The sequence below is a fragment of the Phyllostomus hastatus genome, unplaced genomic scaffold, assembly GCF_019186645.2.
Source record: "Phyllostomus hastatus isolate PE091 unplaced genomic scaffold, TTU_PhHast_1.1 phas_contig_40, whole genome shotgun sequence".
In the NCBI taxonomy this organism is placed as follows: Eukaryota; Metazoa; Chordata; class Mammalia; order Chiroptera; family Phyllostomidae; genus Phyllostomus; species Phyllostomus hastatus.
The window spans coordinates 14,388,159-14,415,356 of NW_025333872.1; the positions used below are offsets into that span (position 1 = coordinate 14,388,159).

Below are 27,198 nucleotides of genomic sequence, written 5' to 3' on the forward strand. Positions count from 1 at the left end.
TAGGAAGAGACTCAACCATACTTAATGTATAAAAGCTGTGATTTTCATACAAATTGCTGCTTCTCTAGAAAAATGCTTCTCTAAAAAGTCTTTTTTTAGCAGTTTAAATCCTTTAACTATTTCCTTCCCTTTCCACTTGAACTGCAGGGTCAGCTTGCTCTGCCCAAAGCCACCTCTCAAGTGATACTTCACACGAATAAAGATAATTTAAGAAGTGTTAGAAGCCCTTTAAATTTATTCAAACTAAGATATTACATACACACCAGGTGACACTCTAGGAGCCTAAAAGGCTTACTGCATCTCTCCTATTCCCTCAGTCACAAATCATTTCCTCACCAGTGCTATGAGTTAGGCCTTAGCTCTTCTGCAAAGAGCAAAACCTGGGCCGCATTGCAGTAGCCAATATCATAGCTCTAAGGAGGCACCAATATTGTCTCGTTTATGTTCCTCCATTTATAGTTTCACCAAACAAACAAACAAATAAAAACAGGTGCATCCACACTATGCAAATGAGAAAAGGTAACCTCTGAAACTATTTCACAGCAAACAGAAGATCCTCAAGCTGCTCTCTAGCTAAAACCACAGGAGGTGTGTCAATGGCCTAGATGCTGAGCCATGGGAGGCCTGCAGGCTGGGAAAGCAGCGAACCCCCGGAGAGCTCTAAACTCCTGATTGGCAAGCCATACCAGGCCCAGCAGTTCCTCAGGTGCTGATCCACAGGAGGCCCATCAACTGCTCAGGTGGAAGGTGTAGGGAGGAGGGAGGAGGCAAGCTGTGTGGAGGAGTAGCTTGAATGAAAGGCCACCAGCTCACTAGGGGAGGAGGGAAATGAGAGGCACCTACTGGGAATACTCAAGTTCAGAGAACTCCATTAAGGAGAAGAATGAGCCTGCTCTCTCTTTCATAGAGTACCTTCTTACCTATGGGAAGCACAACGCACAAAGAATAAGTTTCTGGCCCAAGGATTTTAAATAAATGCTGGTGTCGAGTGATTCCCAGACTACCAGAACTCCCCAACAAAACCAGCACCTACTCATCAGTTGCTACAGTTCTTAGGGAACTACCATCCTCCACCCCTCCCTTGTTTATCAATATTCTCAGAATGACAGTGATACCTGTCCCTTCAGTTTCCAAAACCCACAGGTTCACTTTAGCAGAGACTGATTGGGCAGTCCCCGCATCTCATTCTTTCACTTACTTGCTGGAGTATTCACTGGGTATCTGGAACATGCTAAATACTGTACTATCCCCTGGAGATATAAATTGTCAAATAAGGTATACCCCCTGTCCTCGAAGTAGTATAAAAGTAAATAATTACAGAAAAAGAGTATATAATAGAAATATGCTGAGGTGTTGCAGGAACACAGGGAAAGGGAAATTATACCAAATGGGATTCACAGACATTTTCTGGGAAAGGTGACACTAAATTGAGTGTTAAAGGACAAAAAGAAGTAACTAGAAGACAGTGTTAGGATGGAAAAGGGTAGAGGGACCAGGAAAGAGAGTTGGGAGAAGTTATAGCGAGGCAGAGAGAATAGAAACTATAAATGGGAAGGAGCAATTGTTGATTCCACTCAAGAACAGCGAGTAGATGAATGTGACCGAGGAATGAGACCCACAAGGAAGCAGTGGACAACGAGGCTCGATCGCAAAGGACTCTGCAGGCCAAACAAATAAGTCTGAGATTTACCCTGAATGCATTGGGAAGCCCCTGAAATCCTGTACAGCACTGATACACAAGACCAAGGCCTTAGGGAAATTAAAACTCGCTGCTTTTAAATGTAAGGTGTTACAAGTATCCATAAAGGTTAACCTATTTTTGAAATAAAATAGGTTCCTGAAGTCAATTTTCTAATTTTATATTTTGTCACTTAATGTAAACAACTTATGTAAGCCATCTACATATAGAATGATGTGTACCATATATAGCATATATTTCACTAGCAAATGCTTTTGTAAGAGACTCTTATCATAGTTAATAAACACTAATACGATATTAAAATTCAAATAAATGCCAAACATTCCTTCTCTAGATGAGTACAATTTTGAACATATATTCTCAATGTTATACACTTACAAATTTGTTGATAAATCACATATACACACTACAATACTAATGTAATAAATTTACCTACATAATAAAACATAGACAAAGAAAAAACCTTTCAAAGCATAGGTTAAACATAAATAAAAATAAAGGTTCTAGTATTTTCTATGTGCTCCTCAATGGATTATCTTTCATACCCTACTTTGGAAGCCACTGGATTAGACAGCTAACAAATACCTGGACCCACGTCCCCTGCACTCTTAAATATATGCATGTAGAGAAACATCAGTATGTCACTCATTAAGGCAAATGAACTAAATGAAAAAATAAAACACAGAGACAAAGAGAGTGATCAATGATTGTGATGACATAACATGCTCAAGTCCAAGGTCATTGCTGTGCAGCTGATAAGAGAATGAGGCAACAGATCAGGACTTGATGACAACTGATACCCTTTCCCGAGCTCCCTGGGGTCATTTTGAGGGTTAAGGATAATACAAACTAGGAAGCAAGCTCTTGATCCCCTTTATAATACAGGAAAATCAAGCTGGGTGAAGTCAGAGTAGGACAGGCAGGCTATTTCACCTGAGGAGTGAGGGGGAGCCGTGGGCTTCCATAACAGCCTCTACTCGCTCGTATTACCAGAATTGGGGCTCTTGGAAACAGAATTGTATTTCTAGGAGCTAATTTTCCAGTGGTCCCTCAGGACAATTTAGGACTCAACAGTCTGGGACTTCTCTACATCAGAGGTATATGTCCGTATTTAAGCATTGTTAGGCTTAAATCCTCTTTATAAGATTTGTGCCATCATGGGATCCTGCCCACTTCCTTTCTCCACGGGGTTTTAGTAAAAATTGCCACTGTAGTGAGGACTGGAATTACAAATACCTGAACCTGTGGGAGGAAACTCTGCTCCAGACGTGCATTCCCCTAGACCTCTCAAAAAGGAAGTGCTTCCACACATGACCTCTGGCTGAGGGGGAGGGAAGGGGCCTGGTTTGTGGGTGTGAATGCTCTGATCCAGAATGATTGCCATATCCCCAGAGCAACCACCCCAAGGCATCTGGCCTCACTGCCAACAATGATTTCTGCTGATCTATCACAGGTCCAGCAATTGCGCCATCTGTAGGAATGGAAGAGAGGAGCTGGGATTTAATTAGCTTTCCATTCAATGTACCATTCATAAATTCATTAATTCACGCACCCACCCACTCATTCATTTAACAAATGTTCAAAGAGCATTTACTCTGTTCTGAAGCGACACCGAACACTGGGAGCATCGAGATGGGAAAGTTCTCTTTGGTACCAGTAATGTGCTGGAAGACAGCAGAGTGATGCCTGCCATTTGCACTGCTGAGGCGCAGCCTGGCCAGTCCTGGAGCAGTGCAGAAAGCTCACCATCTTTGGGTTAACCCCCTGTGTGGGCGTTACAGGCACCATCTCTGCACTGAGAAATGTAGTCAGTGCAGTGGGCCCCCTGTTGTTAAACCAGACAAAACCCCAGCTCAATCTAGGTAAGAGCAATGTTTTTTTTTTTATCCAGACTCTAAACTGCAATCAGGTGATGCTATCATGTAAATAAAGTGAGGCAAACAGATGGCTTCAGATGGGATTCAAGGCTTGCAAAGCATCACTGATGTGACAAATGAAGAAAAGCTAGGAGATGCTGTTAGACACAGAGCAGGCCCTGGAGAGCACAGCAGTCTGACAAACAGAGTCCTGGTCTAAGTAATGTATGCATAACAAAAGGCAGTCACATACCTCTCACAGGTTTTCATTAACCAAAGTGCTATTAATTCCCAAATATGGGGATACTAGTCTAAGGAACATATTCCTATCTTTCTCTTAAAATATATTTTATGATGTTGTTATCTGTTTATATCACAATGGCCCTTTATACCACAACCTTTGAAGGACTCTATTGTGATCCCTCCCACATGTTTAAATAGGGATGGTGAAATGACCTAGAGAGGCTCAAGGAATGTGGAAGTTTGGATTTGAAACTGTGCTGTTTCTATGATCTCTGTGCCCTTGCTTGGTCCTTCCTTATTGGGCCCATTTCACTCAGCTGAAAAATGAGAGGTATCTGTGGTGGGGACCACTAGTTGCCTCGCAGTATTTTTTCTCTCCTTCCTTAGTAACAAGAACTTCAGTTTTTAGCTGAATACATTGTCACTCAGCCAGAAGACTACATTTCCCAGCCTCCTTCCCAATTAGATATGGCCATTCATCTAAGTTTTAGTCAATAAGAGGTAAGAAGAGGTACCAGGTGTGATTTGCAGGAAGAATCCTTCCTACTCCCGGCGGTCTGAAATACCGTCTCAGAGGCTGGAACTCCAGCAGGCACATGGGACCAGAGAGACTTTGGGAATGGAAACAGCATGTGGTGGCACCACGAGATCAATGGAGTCCAAGGGCCTGGCACCTGGGAACAGACTTCTTTTATATAAGATAGAATATAAACTATTTTTCAGGTCTTTCTTATTCACAGAAGACCTTATCTTACCTAACCCAACTGGATACCTAACCTCATGGAGTAGCTGTGAGAACTGGACCAAGTGTGAGAGTACTTTGTGACATCACGGGTGGCTCTGTGAACAGAAGGGCCACAGGGGTAAACATCTCGGAGACACAGTCCATACAAAATCCCCCTCTGGAAATTACACAATTCATATCATCCCAGAAAAGGCTTTGAAAATACCAGGTGCAAAGAATTTTATTTATCTGTGTTTAGTCCAAAATTTCCCAGACTCATTTGACTTTATCTTACTCCTATGTGAAGTAACAAGCTAGTTCCATAGGAAATAGTTTGAGAAATTCTGGGTAAATTTATGACTAATTAATATCCAAATGACTGTTTCTGCCTTTAATATGATTTGTCTACTTGAATCCACTTCCATTCTGGGCCAGGCCCTCATGATACATGCTTTCATAACTGTCCAAACGTTTCCTGCAGCACAGTTGTTAGGAATGTCATATCTATAATCAGATATACAGTTACATTTATGTCTCTCCTACTAGGCAGTAAGTTTCAGGTAGGCATTGAAACTGTTTGCTTATCATTTTATGTTAACATGAAGCAGTGTGCCTAGCCCATAATAAATTATGTATCCAGTAAACAGTTGTTTAATAGATGCAGGATTTCTAAACTCTGCTTTAATATCAGGTGCATTGTGCAAATGGCAATGATAAAACAGAGGTAAGTCAATTTTGGAAGAGAAGAGACAATGCCCACTTTGAGGGGGACTTGTAATCACTTTTCACTCTCTCAGCATTAACTCTGCCAGGCCAATGTGGAATCCTTGTAAACTGAACATTGGAATGCTCCCTCTAGGGGAGTATTATTTAACACACAAAAGGAACCCCGAGTAATATTGTCCTAAAGATAAAATAGGAGATTGTTAATGTGTTTACAGATAAAGGAAAAAACAAAACAAACAAACAAAAAAAACAAACCTCAGAGTTGTCAGCAAGACCCCATTACAGGAATACCTCCTGGAGACACTGCAGCTTTGGTTCTAGACCATCAGATTAAAGAAGTGAGTATCACAGTAAAGCAAGTCACAGTCTTTTTTTTCTGGTGGAGGATCTTGCCTTCATTTAGTAAGAAAAAAAAAGCAATATCTGTGAAGTGCAATAGAACAAAGCACAGCAACAACAACAACAACAACAACAACAAATGGCATGCCTGTGCTGAGCTCAAATGGCCTGAATGTCCAAGACAGATCACTTACGTGGCTGGAAACCAATGTTGGCTACTAGCTAGAGTTTATCTGGGGCTGCCAATCAGTATGAAAAATATGGCTTGTGGGATTGAAGATTCCCATAGCCCAAGGGTTCTATCCCAAACGAACATTCCAATAGCTAGGAATACATCCAGGCCAAAAGGCCTTCTTATGAATGGAATTTTGTTACCTAGCCCTGGAAGTCTCAAAACATCACTTTTACTACATTCTATCAGTCAAGGATATCACTAAGGCCAGCCCAGATTCAAAGAGAGGAGTGAACCCCGGCTTCTCCAGGAGAGGAATAGCCTACATTTACAAGGAGGGAAAAATTTATAGCAGCACTCTGAAGAATATCTATAACAACATCATTTAAATTATGATAGTAATTAGAGCCAGCACTAGACAGTGTTTTTTAATGCTCTAGTAGGGAAGCATATATATTTTTATATCACAAATTGATTCTTAAGAAGTTGATAGCTGTGTCAAAATACTAGTTCTTTTTATAATCCTATTCTATTTTATGTATTAAAAATATTATTCTGAGCATGGATCTAGGCTTCACCAGATTGCCACAGGGCCCTAGGGCATGTGAGGAGTTCAGAACCCCTAAATTCTGTACAAGTGTGGTGACTAAAGGGTTGACAGTGAGCCACCTATGCAATTGCTGCCCCTGCTGGCCAGGCTGCACCTCACTCACCAACTCACTGGTGACTTTGTCTTTAAAGCTCTGCCTACAACTCAAAGAGCTCCCTCAAGAAAACATAATTAACTCAAGCAATGGTAACTATAACTAAAACAATCATTGGGAAATCACAAATTATGTAATTCTACATTCCAGAAATGTCTTCATGGAAAATAGACCAAAGAGAATAGAGAAAAAGAAGAACATCGTTCAATTATACCAAGTGAAAATGTCCCACTCCATATTAAGGGCCCCAAGAGCAGCTGTTCCTCACTTAGCTGATGCTTCCTCAGCCCCAACCAGGAGGCAAAAATACATATGCAATCATTCCGGTTCCCTTCTCTTTTAAGAAATGCCTATGTCTCCTCAAAGAATATTAATTCCATGAGGCAAATTTCTTGAAGGAAGAAAACTAGGTAAAATATAAGTTTATGCATTTAAGGCAAGGAAAAATCTCATTAATTCTCAGCAAGTTAGTAGCAGTTCACATCATAGAATATGGTGTGGTAAGAACTTTAAAAGTGATTTTTTCATAGGGTGACTAACTCATCCTGTTTTGCCATAGACTTTCTAGGTTTATCACTGAAAGTCCTGACCCAGGAAACTGCCCAATTCTGGGTAAACCAGAGTTTTTGGCCACTCTATTTACTAATGACTTTAAAGAGATTAGTTCCTAATTTCAACATCCCCAAAATAAATAGCAATGAATGCTGGCTTCAGTATTTCAAAGTTGAAAGAAATTAACCAATGTACTCTGATGGACTATTGCTGCTCATTGAAAATATGACCTTCAATTCTTACCTCCAGAACTGAACTCTTAAGAATTATACACAATCCTCTAAATCTTTAAAAGAAATATTTGTTGCTCTACTTTTCATTTGTGTAATACTGTATCTCTTTAGGAATATAGCCTCTTCTATTTTCTCAAACTGAGCTATACAAATTTGACCAGTTTTGTTGGAATTAACCTACCATATGAGCCTATGAATTTAGAACACTAGGCAGCATTCTAACCAGAGAGTGACCAGGGACAATGTGGTTGCCACTCTAGAAGTGCTGCCATCTCATCAGTGAGTAATTGCTTTTAAAGATTTTATTTAATTTTAGAGAGAGGGGAAGGGAAGAAGAAAGAGAGGGAGAAAAACATCAACATGTTTTGTATCTCATGCGCCCCCTACTGGGAACTTGTCCCACAACCCAGGAATGTGCCCTGACTGAGAATCAAACAAGTGACCCCTTGGTTCGCAGCTCAGCTCGGCACTCAATCCATTGAGCAACACCAGCTGGGGCAGGGAGTAATTGCTTTTAACTTTAGCAAAGATACAGGAATCCTTAAAGGCATTAATCCCTACACGGGTTTTCATAAAGAGCAAATGCAGATGTGTGAAAGTGTTAAGTCAAAGTAAGCATTATATTTCACATTTGATTTGTAGGAGCCTTCAGAGAGTACACAATTTATTCTCAGACAATTTCTGAATTACTGTCTTCCTAGTCCTTTTTGTAACATTTACTGTTAACTACCTCCACCATCTTGGTTTTGCTTTTTTCCAGTCTTCTGTTGCTCTAATTCTCCTCCCAATTTTATGATTGCCCCTTCTGTTTTCTCTTCCTCCCACTTCAGTTAGAATTTCTGCCAAGATGTTATCCTTTATCCTCTCTTACATGTCTCTGTGATGATTTTCATGTTGTCTCCAACTCTGGTTTAATTCCCAAGGCTTCCTTAGTTAACTCTTCTAAGGATTACCAAACCTACATCCTGATCCCTTACTGGCTTCCCTTACAAACTCCTGGTCCACATCTTCCATTATCATCTAGGCATCAGCACAGGAAATTTAGTATCCTCCCTGTTAGACCTAGTCCTCCCCCTGCATCCTCTGTTTCTACTAAGGGCTTTCCTACCCATTCACCCATGCCCTAATGTTCTGAGTCATCATTTCAGCCTCATTCTATTTACCCTTTACAATGAATAAAATGCCAAGTCCTGCAATTCTGATTTCCTATCAAGTTTATGATTCATATTTATATTTTTCCATGGCAACCACCAATGCATTTACTGCTGTTATGAAGCTGGTAGTTTATGCTGTTAAGGCCAAAGTACTCTTAAAAGTCCTGAGGAAAATAATACATAGTTCATTTAGAAAGTAGGTTTAAACTGTGCATAAAAGTATGCAAACTTTATGTAGGAGAAAGAAGTTGTTATAGCAGTAAAGAAATCACACCTATTGGAACTGAAAGAAAGCACCACAGGTATATTACACGTACTCATATACTTGTTACACTCCCCTGGGGGCTTTCACACAAGGTTCCCAGCAGGATCACACTTCTGGGATACCGGAGTCAGAAGTCTGTAAAGTTAGAAAAGCAGTAATTCTCTAGGTGGGGAAAAGTACCAAAATAAACCCTGGGTCTCTTATATATTTTGCCCTTGCCAATACCCACCCCTCTCCCATCCAAATTATTATCTGTGGATCCGAGGAAATATGTCTCCTCCTAGAAAATTACTATAATACTAATTGACTAGGGCAGTGAGTATGTTTCTCAGGTGAGTGACGACAGAAAAGGATTTGAAACACCACTCAATTAGAGTAAACGCTAATTAGTTCCAGCAAGTTAGCAAGCCATAAAAAGTGTCAGGGCCAACAGGACTTTGGGTCTCAAGAGAAGATTCTAAGTGAGTCCTAATTAACCCAGAAACAAACACCATGAATGAATCAAGCCAAGACTGACAAATTGAGACTAGAGAAAAGGCATCAACCTGTTTAATATATTTTTTAAATTATGTTTTGTACCATTTACAGAGAAAATCTTTGCTGTTATTTTAACAATTTTTATGGATAAAATGTATATATAGTAGTAAAAATATTTTTTTAAATTTCAATTCCTGATTACCCTCCTTGGCAAGGGTACTCTGTCACAGGCCTTGGTCATTGGTTAGGGTCACACTGCTACTAATTTATAACAAGCCATTTGAATCATGGTCATCACAACTAGAAGGAATTCCCTAGCCTCCAATTGTTTCTCTCGAACATAATCCTATTTTGGGGACATAAATCTAAAACAACAAATAAAGCAACATTATCCCTTCTTATATATTTTAGGAAGCAATTTGCAACACTGACTTGAGAACTTGAAGCAAATTCTGCTCTTATTCTTGGTATAAAACATAGTAAAAATCTAAGCAATAATATTAATGAATTTCAGAATACTTTACAATTTCTAAAACACTTCCACTACCTTAGTTCATTTTAGTTGGTCTAGATAGCCACTAAGTTCTCTATGAGCTATGGATCTATATTTTTGCATATATATTAATACTTAGTAAAAGTAAATATATGTATGTAAAAATACTCCAAAATAAAACAGATTTCTAGATAATCATTCAGTTCATCAAAGGACTTCACATTGCAAGGGATTTTGCACTGAGATCACTTTAAGCAGTAAGCTACAGCATATTTGTCTGTGGAAACGCCTCTTCCGTTGAGCCTTAGATCCTGTTTTTTCCTTCTTGTAGGAAGGACCTGCCCTTAACACGGCTTACCATTATGCAAAGCTCACAGAGGTCTATACTCCCCTCTAAAAACTGCCTAAAAGGATAAATTCATACATTATCTAAAGATCTTTTGATCTTTTGCTTTAGATGTTCTTTTTGTTTATTTTGATTTGATAAAAATGCTGATTATAGTTTCTGTATCAAACGTACCTCTTAAAAATCATATTTGTCTGTTCTTTCCTATAAAATCTTAATGAAAACTTTCCCATTTATATTCTTAATAAAATTAAAGAAAATTTTGACTGTTGTTCCCTGAAAGAAAAAAATTCCTCAAAATGTCTGCACTCCATTTCTCCCCTCCTCCCCACACTCTTTTCTCCCAAGAAGAGGCCACTGGTTGCAGGACAAACACTGTCACACACCCATTTCAGAGTGAACAGTCCCACACTGGGGGCCCAATTCTGTTTGGAGGATTTAAGAATCCCATTCTTAAGCATCTAAGAGGCAATACAGTAATATCAAGCATTACATGTACTAAAGAATAAAGAAACTTATACTATCTAGGGCAAAGGAAGTAAAGGAAAAAATAAACAAATGGGATTACATCAAATTAAATAGCTTCTGCACGGCTAAAGAAACCATCAGCAAAATAAAAAGGAAACCAACCATGTGGGAAAACATATTTGCCAATGATACCTCAAACAGGGGTTTGATCTCCAAAATATATAAAGAATTCATATGACTCAACATCAGCAAGACAAACAATACAATTAAAAAATGGGCAAAGGACCTGAACAAATACTTCTTCAAGAAGGATATAGAGAGGGTGCATAGGTATGTGAAAGGATGCTCAACATCACTAGCCATCAGAGAGATGCAAATTAAAACCACAGTGAGATACCACCTCACATGGGTCAAAAGGCCATCATAACCAAACCAACAAACAACAAGTGCTGGTGAGGATGTGGAGAAAAGGGAACCCTAGTGTACTGTTGGTGGGAATGCAGACTGGTGCAGCAACTGTGGAAAATAATATGGAATTTCCTCAGAAAACTAAAAATGGATCTGTCTTTCGACCCAGCAGTTCCACTGCAGGGGTTATACCCTAAGAATCCTGAAACACAATTCAAAAGAACCTATGCACCCCAATGTTCATAGCAGCATTGTTTACAATAGCCAAGTGCTACAGCCTAAGTGCCCATCAGTAAATGAGTGGATCAAAAAACTGTGGTACATTTACACAATAGAAAACTACACAGCAGAAAGAAAGAAGGAGCTCCTTCCTTTAGTGATAGCATGGATGGAACTGAAGAGCATTATGCAAAGTGAAATAAGCCAGTCAGTGAAAGACAAATACCATATGATATCACCTATAAGTGGAATCTAATGAACAACAACAACAAAAAAAACCCCAAAAAACAAATGAGCAACACAGAACCAGATGCATAGAAACAAAGAACAAATTGACAGCCACCAGAGAGGAGGAGGGAAGGGGTATAGGGAGATAGAAAGGGAAGGGTCTAGTCAAGGAACAGGGATAAATGACTCATGGACATGGACAACAGGGTTGGGATTGACTGTGGGAGTGGTGGGTAGGCAGGACAGGGGAGAGCAGTGAGGAAAAGCTGGGACAAACTGTAATGGAGCAATAATAAATAAATAAATAAGTACAATCCTTTGACCAATTTGTCTCCTGATATTCTTCAATTTCTGACTCATGTAAGCCACAATTTCTAATGTCTTCCCAGAAAGGGAAGATAGAACAAATTTACCAGACCCGAAACACCTTTTGAATTGTCCAGTACAACTGCCCTTAATTACATGTGTGCCCACACTTACACGCAGAAACACATGGTAGTGGTGGATTAAAGACAACTGCAAGTTCTTTACTGTTCCTCCCACTGAGAGTGGAGCCTAATTCACCTCCCTTGTATCTGAGCTGGCTTTAGTGCCTTGTTTGATCAAGATAATGTGCCAGTTTTGATATTCTGATGCAGTTAAGGCTGGCTCAGAAGGTATGCAGCTTCCACCCAAGTCCCTTGGACTGCTCACTCTTGGGGAGTCCTTAAGGTGTTTCTTCTTGGAATTCAGTGGCCACAGTGTGAGAAAGCCCCAAAAGACCCATGTGGGGAGGAACTGAATCCTATTAGCAGACTTCCCTGACTGAGCTGCTAGCCAGTAGCCAGCACCAACCAACAGTTATGTGAGTGAACCACCTCAGACCATGCAGCCAAATTGAGCCCTTAGATGACTGCAACCCAGCAACCATCTGACTGTAATGCAGGGAAGACCTCACTAAGAATATCCCAGCCTAGCCTCACCCTGAATAACTGTGAACAAAATAAAATGTATATATGCTTTAAGCTGTTAACTTTCTAGGTGGTTTTTTTAGGTAGTGAGAGGTTTCCAGAATACACACACCAACAGTTACCATTCTGACATCATGCTTCATACAAAGGGTCCCAATAACTCAAGCTTAAATGTATCCTCTGTCCCACTACCTAGTGATCTAGAATAAATGTGGTGATAGTTTGTATGACATTCCTGTCCCATCCAAATGGGACAAGACCAGAATTTTAAAAACTACTTAAGCTATAGAGAGAATACTAATATTTATAACACTTAATTTCTAATTGATGGCACACACCTACATTTTTGCATTATGTGTATCTTACCCTAAATTATAATTTCAGGCTTAAAAATAGTAAATCAAGATAATACTGCTATATTAACAACATTTCATAGAAACCTCTTCCTCCCAAAGTACTCCCTAATTTATGATAATCTTACATTATATCATCAACTTTAATGCCTTGCAATTTAACAAGGAACAGCATTAAATATCTCTGGCTTTGAACATCACATGATTTCGATGAATCTCTCTACTACTTAAAGTACCCAAGTACTGAAAATCAGAAAAAGCAAAAGAAACTATTATAAAAGAAAAACAGGACTCTCCCATTCATCTGCAAATAAGAACAGTTCAAGATAATACGGAAAATGGAACACAGGAAACTATACCACATATGCACACACATGTTGGAGGCTATATGGCACCATATCTGTACCTTTTAAATTAGAATCATATCATTTGAAATTAAAACACATTTTCCTTTCATTAAGTCTGCCCTGTGTGAAAAGGGTGTCATTCTGTCATGGCTGAAACTTCCTCCAAAAAAGCTCTGGAAGTATCTTACACAAATCCTCTTAGATCAGTTAGGGACAAAACAGGAAGTACAAGTTAGCAGGATCATTTTACCCATTGACCAAACATTCTTGTGAATGATTGAGACTTCCAAACTTGAAAATCTTTGTAAGAGGTCTAGAACGCATTTAGAACAATTCTCCCAATATTTAGGAGGGAAAGACAATCAGATATACCTGTTTGTGTGAAGCTAAGTTATCAGAAACTAAACCACAAGAGCAAATTCTTCATGATTATCTCAGCTTATTCCATATAATACCACAGAGAAGAATTTACAGCTCTTTCAAAAATCCAATGTCTATAAAGACAGAACGCCTCGAAGGAAAATGGTGGCATACTTAAGATAGTGATATTTTTTATTAGTATAGTAAAGTCCTATTTTTATGGAATAGGATGGGTCTGAGGTCATTCCATAAAATTGATTTCCCAGAAAATAGAAATAGGCAATTTACCCAAAGAATTTTATTGAAAAATTATGCTATTCTATTTGAATAATGATGGGAATGTTCTACACATTTCCTTTATTAATGAATTAAAATACACAAAACACCATAAAATTATATTAGAGGTTCAAAAGTATCACTTAAATCTTCTTTACCAGTCACTTTCATTTTATAAAATCAGCAGTTCCATTAAAATCGTATTATGTAAAAATGGGTTTTTACTGTAATAATAGTTATTACCTATTTAGCTCCCAAAGATATTGTGAGAATTAAATAATAAGCCATTGGAAAGCAAATACAAAGTGTCGCTAATACCAGAGGCCAAGAGGGGCAGCCAGATGGAAAAATGAAGGAAAAGAGGACCTGATACATTAAAAATCACAGCTTTCATCTATAATTCCATTACTGCCAACACTCCATGTAATGGTCATGTGTGCTGACATTATCTCATTTAATCTTCTCAGCATTACGAGATAGTAACTACAGCCCTCACCTTCTAGATGAAGCTCTGAAAGGTTTAAAATTTGTCTAACGTCACCCAGTTGGTAAATTTCAAAATTGAAATGTGAACCCAGGTTTAGCTTAGTCGACAGTGCCTCATCTCCTGAAGGATCACTACCTCCCCAATATGCCCTTGTGTCTCATACTGCCCCTGAGACTCTTACCCCGTCTTTCAAGGTCCACTTCAAGTGCCTTCTTCCATGAAGCCATCTCTCTTTTACTTGCCTAAGACACTTTGATTCTAAACACTTCCATTTTGATTACAGCTATTTGTTGTATTATTTTGTATTTATTATATGTTTTATTAACCCAGCTTAGATCACTCGCTGTTTGGAAGTCACAGCTGTATCTGACTTGCCTTTGGAGCTTCATGTCAGAAGCATCTGGTTCAGTGCTGAACACAATGAGCGTTCAGTGAACGTTGGTTAAACTGAATCGGAAGGAGTGTTAACTTGAATTACAACTACATTTGTAACCAGGTGCAAAGCAAGTGCTTTCACCAATGGCTCGTCACACCAGATACCTCTCTGGGAAGTTTCTCCAGTTTTTCCATGTGTGTGCACCTAGTGGGAATGGGGTAAAATTGAATTCCTCAAGTAGAGTAAATAGTAAAATTCTCTTCATTTAAATTCTGCATGAAGGGGAAAAATGTGAGCAGCCAGCAGAGAAGTATGAATTCAGTATAGAATCTACTCTGATTTGAATGAACCAGCACATTCAGGGGTTGTTAAATTTTTAAACATGGTCTGAGAAAGAGTTAGGGCATTGGAAGCAAACTGATTTCCTGCCCCAGCCTCTTTACCTACTAGCTAGACTCTCTATGTCCAGGATTTCTCATCTATAAAAAGAAGGATAATAACAGGATCCTCACGTAAAGAAATAGTGAGAATTAATGGAAGAAAATCCTGTGGAAAACATAGCACAGTATGTCGCATACACCAAGCACTCAAGTTACAGTGGTTGCTATCATCATCATAAAAATCTTAATTATTAGGAATTTGTTCATTGGAGAAGAGGTTATTTTCCACAGACCTGTAAAATCTTATACTGTGTCACACTTAAAGATGTACTTCTAGTATGAAATTATGAATGATAGCATCAATGTGTGCATTTAATTCCAGCAATGCTTACTGAGTGTCTATTTTGTTCCAGACTTGGGTACACAAACATACTTGATTTAAAGGAGGCTAGGAATGAAAGAAACCAAGAGAGCCAGGAAAAGGTTAAGAATGCAAACCATGAGTAGAAAGAGAAGGTGAATTAAACACAAAGGTCCATCAGAGGTCAAAATATCAAGGTATGCCAAAGATCAGAAGAGAAAAATAAGCCCGAACAGCTTCTATGTAAGGCCCAAAACTGAATGGAATGATGAACTAAAGTGCTGACCACTATAAGATGATTTGCTAGAGTTCAAAGAGGGCTTATGAGAGGATAAGAGTAAGGACTTCATTTATTATATATTATATATCTGTTTTCATTCACTTATCTTTACATGTAAGAACTAGAAATATTGAACAATAACTACATGTTTCAAAAATTATAACTTCCCTGGTTCTCACAATAATACTAAAGGACCGATTAAAGATACAATACTTTATACATCCAGTGCCTATGCCCCTAACCCACCCTTTTCCAAAGCACTGATTTGTGCTGTTTAAGAGCACTTACATGGAGAATTCAGATCCACTGTATAACAACCATGACCATGAACAAAAGAATGAAGGATGATGACAACAGGGGAAGGACTGAATGTGGGAGGGGTGTGGGTCAGGCAGGGGAGAATAATGGGGGCGTAGAATGGAGACAACTTAATTGAACAACAATAAAAAATTAAAATTAAAAAAAAATGAAGGATGATGAGCATGCCAGAGCTTCTGGGCCACTGGGGCACAAATGGATACAGTCAACTGCAATGCCAAGCAAGATAGCTAAGATTGCTTCTCTCTCAGCATAAAGGTCCCAGAGGATATTAAAAGCTTGGCAACCTTCAAAAGCTTCTCTTGCTTCCTTCATAGAGTGGGAGAAACAGCTTGCTTAGTGGGAAAAACCATAGCCCAGGGCCAATCTGCTGGCTAGATTCATCAAAGAGATGGTTGAGATGGAACAGATTTTTCCTTTTCGTATGGGAATGACTCATGAGCTTGTTTATTCAAAAAGTCACATCCTCCATTGAGAGTGGTGGGAGATGGGGGAGTTGATTAATAATAATAATAATAGTTTAAGTTCCTATTGGTCAACCCATAGTCTCTTGTCCCACTCCTCTGTATGCCACTGATTTTCAACCTTAGTCATCTCATGGCACACATGAACTAATTACTGAAATTCTGTGGCACACCAAAACTATACAGGGTCCGACAGAGGGAATGCCTGCTTGAGTGTGGTTGGTAGGGTAATAATATGGATGTAGTAATTTATAGTTTTAATTTGAAAAGTTTACCTAAAATGTCATATATTATACTTGAATGTGATATTGTTATGTCAGAGAATTACATGCTCATGATTTTGTAACAAAAGATTTTGTAATAGAAAAGTGTTGTGATTTATGTGGGACCCTGTATTTTTGCCAATCTGACAAAAAAGAGGTATAATTTTGAATCATTTATATCAGACAGCTATTGTTGTGTTGGCTGTCATCATTTCTTTATTGGACAGTCTAAGGGAAAAGAGAACAGTGCCCCTGACTAAATACTCAGGTGTTACATGTCTTAAAAATTCTTGCAGCACACCCGTTGAAAGTGCTCTCTGCAGTTACAGGCACACCACCAGGGCCCAAAAGGTGGTCAGTGTATATTAATCATTCTGCCTTCATTTTTCATTTCTAATAAAGCAAACAACACAACTACTATCTTTTGTTTAATCTTAGTCCTTTTATGGAAAGAATGTACTTGATTGGTTAAGAATACAAACTTGGAATAAGACTACCTAGGTTAAAATTCTGACTCTGCTGAACTACAAACTGTGTGACCCCGAGCAATTTCTTAACTGCCCTGAGCCTCTGTTTCTCTGTCAGTGAGAATATGAGTAATAATATCACTTATATTGGAGTTATTATGAGGATTAAATTAGTTAATGCATGGAGAATAATTTCTACCATGCTGTAAATTGTCAAAAATGTTTAATAACACCATTATTATTACTTTACATATGATCAAATGTTCATTTTTCTCTGTTCAGAACTTTTTTTTAATTTAGCATTAACTTAAGATTAAACTGTAAATGTAATTAGGTCTTTTAGGGGAAATATATTTGTTCTATGAAAAATATTTTCCTCTCAGTCTAGAGAGATTTTCTGGGAGTTTAAAAAACTCTTAAAAAAAAGAATTTTGTAAGTGTGGTTGTGTGTTTTAGTATATCTGAGTCATCTTTCTCCTATATGTTTGTACATATGGAGAAAGTTCTAGGTAGATAGATAGATAGACAGATGGATAAATAAATATATGATAGAAGATAGATAGACAGACTTTTGTTTTTCAGTTTCACTTATCTGTTCCTGTTCTGGAATCTTTGAAAAATCACAGCAACAGAAGAGTTCATTTATTATTTTTTTCTCAGTCTTACCTGTAAAAGCTTCACAAGGGCAAAAGATAAAGAGCCAGTTGCAAACTGCTTCTTCTCATACACCAGATCTGTCTTTAACATAGGCTATAAATCTGTTCTCTCACACATAAAGAATTACCTAGTTAGTCAATGATTTTAAGTCCATTTGGCATTGTGACTACTTATTCCACCTTTAATGAAGGTGGGCTGAGTTATTTTTTCTGGATTTCACTGAATTACTCAATTCCTCTCCTATATTAACCCCAAAAAGGGGTAAATGTAAGTGCCTTCTTATTTCCACATTCTTTACGATGTTGTACTATATATTTAAATGACAGATAGTCCTCCACTAGACTGGCTTTGTTCAGTCTGTCTGTGATTATTTAACCCATGAATTGTTTCACTCACTGGGTAAAATCAGGACGTCATCCCCAGAGCTTGGAGTAGAATGGTCGTGTCCTCCCCAGCCCTCTTCCACACCTGCCCATGCTTTGGGGAGGGACCATTTTAAAGCTGATTCAGGCTCCGAGGTAGAAGCTAGAAAACAAAAGGGAAGTAGCAAAAAGTAACTGAAAATCTGATTCGCTGTGACAGTTTGCAACTTCTGCTATCATTTAGAATGCTGGTGATATTTTCACCTCCAAAAGCAGCTGCTTTTTAATATTTTATAACCTTCCAAAAAAACATTTATCAGGTACAAAGCAAGTAATTATTCCATTGATTCCCTTCACTTCTAGGGAAAATACATTCTCCTTTTGTTATTAACCAGTTGTATTTTTGCTTATTATAAATATTATTTGTGCTTAGGAAATATTTGAAAGATATAAATATGGAAAAAAAAAGAAAAGGTAATTATTGGTTATAACTTCACTACTTAGAGATAACAGCCATTAACCTTTTATTTGTATTTCTTTCCAAAATTTCTCAGCATTTTTATATAAGATTACATCAGATATACAATTTTATATCCAGTTCTTATTTTACTTAGCTTAGTATTTTTTCATATGCATTTTCTAATGTCATTAAAATTCCTTATAAACCTAATTTAATTGGCTATATAATATTCTATCACATGAAAAGTCCATAACTTACTTAATTCCTAATGTTTGGTATGTGGGCTCTTTCTGTTTTCTTTTTTCAACTAGTCTGAGAAGTTTTATTAGTGTTCTTTTTTAACCATCAAAGATTTTAATATCATCAAAGATGCCACAACAAAATTGGTAGAAATTTCATGGTGATTTTTTTTTAATTTATTTTTTCCCATCACCATTTAGTCCCCTTAAAACCCCCTCCCCCAGCAAGCACCACCCTGTGGTCCTTGTCCATGCATCCTTCATCCTTTTTGCTTGATCCCTCCTCCCTTTGACCTCCCCCTCCCACTAGCTGTCATCCTGCTCTCTGTGAGTCTGTCCTCATTTTCCTCATTAGTTCAGTTTGTTCATTAGATTCCACATATGAGTGAAATCACATATCATGCTAAGTGAAATAAGCCAGTCAGAGAAACACTTCTTAAATTATAAATAACTCTATGCTGATAATCAAATTTGCTGATAATCCTGATTTCTTCTTAAATTAGAATCATAGCAATGGACTCACTGAGTCAAAAAGTATGATCATCTCACAGCTCTTAATGAATATTAAAGACAGCATTTCTCAGCATTTTTATATAAGATTACATCAGATATACAATTTTATATCCAGTTCTTATTTTACTTAGCTTAGTATTTTTTCATATGCATTTTCTAATGTCATTAAAATTCCTTATAAACATAATTTAATTGGTGTCCATAAAAATATGGACACCTCTTATTGCAATAATTTATATATAGTTCATATGTTCCAGATGATTTTTATTGATTCTCCTACTGGTGATCAAATGGCATTTTCTTTTCAACCATCCCACCTGTCTCTTCATCAAGGAATTGAAACATAAATCTACTAATTTCCAGTGAGGAATGCCCAGTATCTCCTCATGCACACCATGCTGAACTGTACCCACGTGTTATTTTCTGGAATGTGATCCCTACTACAGAGTCACAGGGCAGAGAGATGGTTTCAAAAGAGAATGAAAAGATTCACAGATGACTAAACATTCTTCTTTCAGTACAGATCTTCTTTTATTCAGTATTACTTTAAGTAGCTCAAATTAAACCACAAATGGCATTAATTAAGCCTTATAGGGGAAATATATTTGTTCTATGAAAAATATTTTCTTCTCAGGCTAAAAACATTCCTGGGAGTTCCAAAAACTCACATGATGGGGGATCTCACATGATTGCTGAGAAGGACAGATCTCATCCATTACTTGTTAATAATTTTATAAGCGTAAACAATCAGTGCCATCTCTATCAGAATTGTCCTAAAAATGTTGAGATACAAAAAGAAATAAAATACCACACTTTGCCCCAGAGGACTAATAGCATTGTGTAAGTTGTGTAAGTAAATATTGGGAGTTCTTTTTAATGGTACCAGACCAAGGGAGAAAGTGAGACCTTGTCAGGCGAGGTGTCCTGGAGAAGGGCATCTGGGCTGCATTTGAAAGGTTTGGAAGCTATAAAAATAAAGGGGGAGTGGGAGGTGGTGAGAGTATGGGTAAGAGTCTGCATTCTAGACAGAGTGATGAGCTTGAGCAATGGCAAGATATGAGATCAAGTAAAGGAACTATAGGGAGTCCTGGGTGCTGAGCTGCAGAACTGGAAGAAAGCAAATGACGAGGCTGCAAAAACAATCAGAGATAAGCATGTGAAGGGTAACCAAGATGGAAGAGCCAAGAATGACCTCTGGGTTTCTATCATGGATGATGATGGGCAGAGAGACATATACTGATGAATTCCGTTTGGGCCTCACAGAGTTTGGGGTTTCTGTGATACCTCCAGGTGAAAATATAAAGCAAGGAGGGAATAACTATAAACATGAAGGATAGAAAAGGGCTCTGAGTCAGAGAGATAGATTTTGGCATCATCAGCCCAAGAGGTGTATGTGAAACTCTGAGGATGATTGTGATAGTTCCAGGGGATTACAGTGTGCAGAGAGAAAAGCCTGCAGTAAGAACCACAGGAAGCACCCAATTATTTTGTCTACCTGACTTCAACTCCTTGTAAGTCATGGTCTAATTAGGGCCCCAGGATAATTTAAAAATATATGTAATATAGTGGTCAAGTGAAAATCCTAGGCAATTTAATTAGTACACCTACCCTACCCCATGGTCCCCACGCTATGGAAATGAGGCAATGTTTTGAAACTCACTCAGAAAGAGGCTTTATATATATTTTATAAAAACCAATACTATAATGCCTTTGTAAGTTTCCTTCCAATTTTGCCTCCTTTCTAATACTATACCCGAAACATTCAGTTGGGGATAGGATGAGGACATTGGTTGAAATGGCCACTAACTAGCAGCATGAACACAAGAAAAAGGTGTCCTGCAGCCTTATTTCTAGTGATAGTTTAAACAGGCAATAACTAGGTTCTTTAACACCCTATGACAAGCCTCTAAAGCCCTTAATTACTTCAATTTTATGTTACAGATGTTGGAAACATTCTTCACTTTTGTCATCTTCAACCTTATTTATATGGTGGCTAAAAATGTCTTTAATTGAACAAAATAAATCTTAAGGTAGAGGTTCTAAGGGATGTTATCATGAATGAAATTGATCATTCTATACCATACTGCCTTAAGATAAGAACAGTTAATGGATTAAAAAAAAACACATTTCAGCCTCCTTCAGAGTTATTAGATTTCTATATAGTTAATATCTGGCTTCTATATGACTATTATTAATATAAAAGGTAGAGAAAAGAAAAAGCCTATGACAGTTAAAGAACAAGTAGTCAGAGACACTTCAGGGAGAACCAAGAGAGAGGAATGTCTTGGAAGCCTAAGAAATAAATGCTAACAGGAAAAAAATGATCTTGTTAATAGCAAATTTCTGATAAGATAAGGAACAAGAAGTGGCCACAGCATTTCTGGACGAGGGCATGAGTGATCAGGGTGAGCACAGTTCAGTGGAGTGCTCAAGGAGAAAACCACTGCGGGTTACAGTGGACTAAGGGATGCAGTGGAGAGGAGGAGTGGATGACATTGGGTCAGATGACACACAAAGCTCTCTGAGGAACCATTAAAATTGGAGACTCTCAGCCTATTATCTGTCTTCCCAAACTTTAGATAAGTTAGACTTATTTTGAAATTAGGGTCCATAAATCTTGGTCAGAACCAACATTTGTAATGAAACCTCAACTTACTTTTCTCTACAAATCTGTCACTCAATGACATTTAGAATCTGGAGTGGTTTTGAACTTCCTATCTTGAGTTAAATATTGCCCTTTCCACTTATTCCTTAATCTACCCCAGGTTTTAAGGCCCTGCATGAGCAGAAAGCTGGTATTTAGAGAAGTTTGCAGAAGAGATATAAACTACAGAAGAATTAGGTGGGTGTGCATAAATTTTGCTTTGTTTTGCTTCAATGTGAAGCAATAAACTGGAAGGAGCCAGCAAAGAAGGACTAGTTAATGACATACGGCAAAGAGTTGTCTGCTGATGGGGCAAAAGAGTTCAGAAGATGCTGGAAGAGATGAGCTGACTTTAAACAGGAAAAGTGGTGACAGATTCTCATGACCAGTGAAAAGGAAATAAACTTAGATCTGTGGGAAAAGGGTTGGCAAATTCAGGGAGAAAACATCTCATATGACTGTGGATGACATCTGAAATTAGCCCCCACTGAAAAGACAATATGGTTGAGATAAAGTCTCTTCAGAAATATGTTTATCTTCCATCAAAGTGGACTGCTTCACCCATCCCCTCCCTCCCATCTTTTATAAATCCCATGTTGGCATTGAGAGGACACTAATAAAGCCATATGTGGGAGGAGCATGAACGACCTATACTAGGGTATTATGAAAACTAGATACCATCTTGATCCAAATTCACATAAATCTGTACCCCAACCCACTAGGCACCTAAACAACAATTTGCATCACCACCACCTCCTCTGCCTCTTCCGAAAACTGGCCCATATGCTCCCCAGTTTCTGCTGTCTCTAGAGGTTCCTGTCCACAATTGCCCACAGTGACTAGCACAATCTTGCACACAGAATGAGCCCTCAACCGAGTGAGCTAAGAGGCTCTCTGCAGCAGGATATCTTAACCCAAAATTTCTCACCTGTGTCACATACTCATACTGAATCTCTGAATAGGTTAACATATAGATAGAACTCTGTGAAATATTCCATTCTTGTTTTGTCAAAGAATTTTTCATATTATAATAACTTTACTATTTTTCATAGAGCTATTCATTAAGCAAAATATACACCCATATTTATTTAAATTTTGACATTCACACATGTACCCTATACTATGGGAATCAGGCAAAGTCTGAGAACCATATTAATATTTGAATTTCTTTCTAAAGAATGATAATGTACTAACTGTACTAACTCTCTGCATTTTAGGATAGCTTTCTGTCCCAAACTATATGGGCTAGGAAAACTGGTTATATATAATGGAATCTAATCTAACTTATAAATTCACATATGCCACAAAAGGTAATCAAAGCACTTTAGCATGTATATGGTATAGAAGAAAGAACAGTGGAATGAGCCGGGAAACTGAGTTTATCCAGGCTCAATCACTGACCACTGATGTGATTAAGTAAACTTTAATCTCTAGGTTTCCCTGCCCTCATTTATAAAATAAGGTAATTGAATAGGAGAACATGTGATATATCTTCCCTTATTAAAATTCTAGAATTCCATAAAACATTGGCTTTCTATCTACTTCGTGGATTGTAATTGACAGACCAGATGAAGCATCTCTCAGTTAAACGGACCCCTCCTGAAAAGTCATTGGATGCTGGCCATGCACAGTGTTCTTCCAAAGAGCCCTATATGCAGAAATCTTTATACTAAGCACTGTGACATGCCACCCTGACTACAGCTGGTGGAACCAGGAATGACCACCGTAAGTGTTTCAGTATCCTCTGAAGGGCCCTGGCATGAGAGTTTCCCCAATAGTTAGATTCTCTACAAAACTGGGGACTGACCCAACAAATCTAATCTCTTCTTGAGTATTTTGGATGCAGAACTTTCAGAGAGTGGAGAACCATAAGATACTTGTCTTGGTAACAGTTATTTTAAAGGAAATTGAGTCATTTGACTGACACCCCAGGTGACCATAAGACCCCACAAAGGCAAAGGCCATTGCCCACCACTGTATCTTCGTATAACACACATGAGAGGCACTCAATTAAGGCTTTTTTTAACCACCTACAGCAAAACAGAAACAAACCCGCAGACACAGAGAGCAAACTGATGGTCTCCATATGGAAGAAGTGTTGGGAAGAGAGTACAATAAGCCGAAAGTGACTAAGAAGTACATATTGCTGGTATAATCACAGGGATGTAAAAAACAAAGTAGAGAATATAGTCAGTAATATTGTAATAACTATGTATGGTGCCAGAGGGATACTAGGCTCATTGGGGCGATCACTTTGTAAGGTGTACAAATGCCTAATCACTAGGTTGTACACCTGAAACTAATATAATATTGTACCTCAACTCTAATTGAAAAAATAAATTTTTAGAAATTTAAAAATAAAAAAGTTGCTTCACATTGAGTAAGAATAAAGTTTCTTAGTTATTTCAAAAGAAGAAAAATAAATAAAGGCCAGGGCTAGAAAGAGCCAAATGCTATGGCAGCTTACAAACAGTCGTGAAAATGAAGAGTCACATTCTTTCTAGTCTAATAAGCATGAAGCAATAACCAGCGGTACTTCCAGTCCATAGTTCCAGTTGAGTGACTTTACTTCGGTTATTTACTAATTCCAGTGGAGGAATTATCATTTTCTGATTGGCATGGTTTCTGCTCTGACACGTGACAAAAATGCCACTGGAAATCAAAGGAAAGCTCAGCCTTTGAAAAGACTTATCCCTGCTGCAAATGTAGAGTTAAATTGACTCAGAATAAACAAAAACAAACAACGAAATACATTAGAAGGTACTTATGAGTCATTTTGTCTTTGAAAATTTGGCTTTTATGAGTTAGAAAGATTTCACAGAACCATCTGACTTTTGGGGACAGTTTGTTTACCCTGATTTCCTGAAATTACTGGAACAATTAAAGTTTTGAGATACCCTGAATTTTTCTTTCCATTTGGTGGGGGCCAAATGGCCCAGCTGCAGATCCGGACTCCCGTGTGCACATATGGCCCAGGATTTATAAAATGTGCTTATTTACATGTTTTAATTTTTACTTTCCAATGTTTTGAAATGTGCCCTTCTTATATCTTTCTTTGGCACACAGACACGTTTTAGCTATAGGGCTGGCACAATAGAGAGCTGTTAGGCCTAAAAGCTTCAGGACTGCTACATGCCTGTTTATAAACAATGTAATGTAAAGAACTTGTAGAACTATTATTGGAGGACATTCTGCTATACTAGGCTCTTTTATTTTGTGGGTTAATACTCACCTGCAATAGTTGGGGGTACACCTTCCTTCACTTGGAGAATCACTTGAACTTGGCCTTCACCTGAAACTGAACACAAAAAGGCACAACTCAGATGTGAGGCAAAGATTATCTTAATACAAAAGGCATTCATATGTGAGAAGGTGGCTTTATGCTATATTCTCACCAACATAACTAAATTTTCAAAATAAAAAAATGAAGTCCTTGTTACTTAATCTAATAATTGATTTCCAACATTTGACTTTGATTGCTTTTATCTGATTAAACTTAATTGCAGTGAGGCCTCCCAGAGAATTGGCACATCAATAATTAGGGGATAGAAACCTTTAGCCGTATGTTCTTTGGGGGCAACATTGGTCAAGCAGAGCACACCACATACTCTATTTCCTCTCCAGCATTTTGAAAGTTCAGCTTTCAGAATTCATGTTTTTCACCAATAGAGTTCAGTTCACCCATAAAATGTACTTGCTTTACTTTATCCAAACAAATTGTCCTTTTAATGAAGGCTTTTTTTCCACTCCCCTTTTCTGCTTCTATCTTCCAAACCAACTGAGCACATTTAAAAGGCCTGGGGTTCATTAATTTTAAGTGTTCGATAAATTAGTGGAAATAATCAAAAGGCCTGATTCTTTCTGATAATGACAATTTGATGTCAGTATAAACCAGTAGATTAAGCTGGGAACATATGCTCCTTTGCCACAGAGGCTGCTATAATTAAATAGTGAATGCATCTACGAGGTGCTCTCATGCCTGATTAATTAGTAATCAGGTGCATGAACTCCACTTTTCAGGAACACCTTGTCTGTTATTGGTTAATTACCTTTCTGCCTTATCACACGTCATGGGAGCCAGCACCTCCCACAACGGGAGGGCCCAGGGCTGCTAAAGGCTGCATTCAGCCTTGAGGCCTTGATCAAACCCATGTTCTCCATTGGCCTTTCCCTGGAACCCTGAGCCCTTTCTTCCATCGCAGAGTGAAACAGACCAAGGATCATTCTTCCTAATTAAAAAGCATAAGCTTCTGAACATTACCAGGAAAATCATCCCCAAGGGAACTGGCGATGAGATCTCTCCTGTTTTTCTATTCTCATTTTGGTCATTGTTCTCATTTAAATTTCTTCCCAGTATGAGAGGCATGAGTCTGTGGCTTTCTCCTAACACTGTACACATTGTGAGACCAGGTACAATGGCCAACATGTTCTTTTACATGTTCTGCTTTATCACTACTTGCAAGACCTTTCACGTATTACTTCTTTATCCTATTGCATAGTTCACCCACTTTTCTGTCTTCAATAATAATAAAGCTACTAGCCCAATTTCTTATCTCTTTTTATTTTAGAATGTCTAACTGATCCACTTATGCTCACACTGATCTATGCATTTCCTGACGTCGAAAAGCACTTTAAAATCTTACCATGAGACTTATCCTAAGCTACCTCTCAAGTTAGCAAATATTTATCCAGCATCAACTGTGGTTAATCTAGGATTACATAAACTGTTTGTTAGCCATGTCTCTAAATCTTTGAGGGAGGGATTTTTTCTCATGTACCTAGGACATTAGACACTGCTGGATACTTAATTTTCATGGACCAATCTAGAAATCCTAAGTTTATAGTATCCAGTTAAGTTCTGGATACCCAGTGCTTAACTGACAATTACAACAAATTAAACGAATAAAAGCAGAAAACAACACCCTTAAAGGAACCAAAAGGCAAAATAAAAAAAAGTTAGGCTCATTCAGAAGGAAAAGCAAAAGAGAATATGAACAAGATGATATCTGAAAACATGCAAAAGTCTGTAACAATAAAATATTCTTCTATAAGAGAAAGAATTGAAATATTATAATAGAATCAAACTCTAAGAAAGATAAATGAGAAAAATCCCAGGAATCATTTGGAAAGGGAAATAAGTTCACTTAAAGATGTTACAAAAATCATCCTTGTCAATAGTTCACAGGAAGTTGTAGATTTCAGTTCACCTGTGCCTTCTTCCTTCAGACACAGCCACTGAGGTAAAGGAAGTAAAAAGTAAAGATACATGCAAACGTATATTCAAAGCCACTCTAGTTATTTTATCGATTTATTCAACCCCAAATAAGTAAAATTT

At 38.0% G+C, this 27,198-nt stretch overlaps 1 protein-coding gene across 7 annotated transcripts in view; it reads right to left on the bottom strand.

Annotated features, from left to right (window-relative positions):
* Positions 1-27,198, bottom strand: part of PKHD1 (PKHD1 ciliary IPT domain containing fibrocystin/polyductin) — a 450,367-nt gene that overhangs the window by 193,315 nt on the left and 229,854 nt on the right. For 6 of the 7 annotated variants that reach the window (XM_045843325.1, XM_045843324.1, XM_045843319.1 and 3 more), the window contains 2 exons: positions 25,096-25,161; positions 18,042-18,170 (listed from right to left, as the gene is read on the bottom strand). In XM_045843325.1, the coding sequence (XP_045699281.1) occupies positions 18,042-18,170; positions 25,096-25,161 (195 nt within the window). The remainder of the gene's footprint in view (positions 1-18,041; positions 18,171-25,095; positions 25,162-27,198) is intronic. The other variant, XM_045843321.1, reaches the window with a different exon arrangement.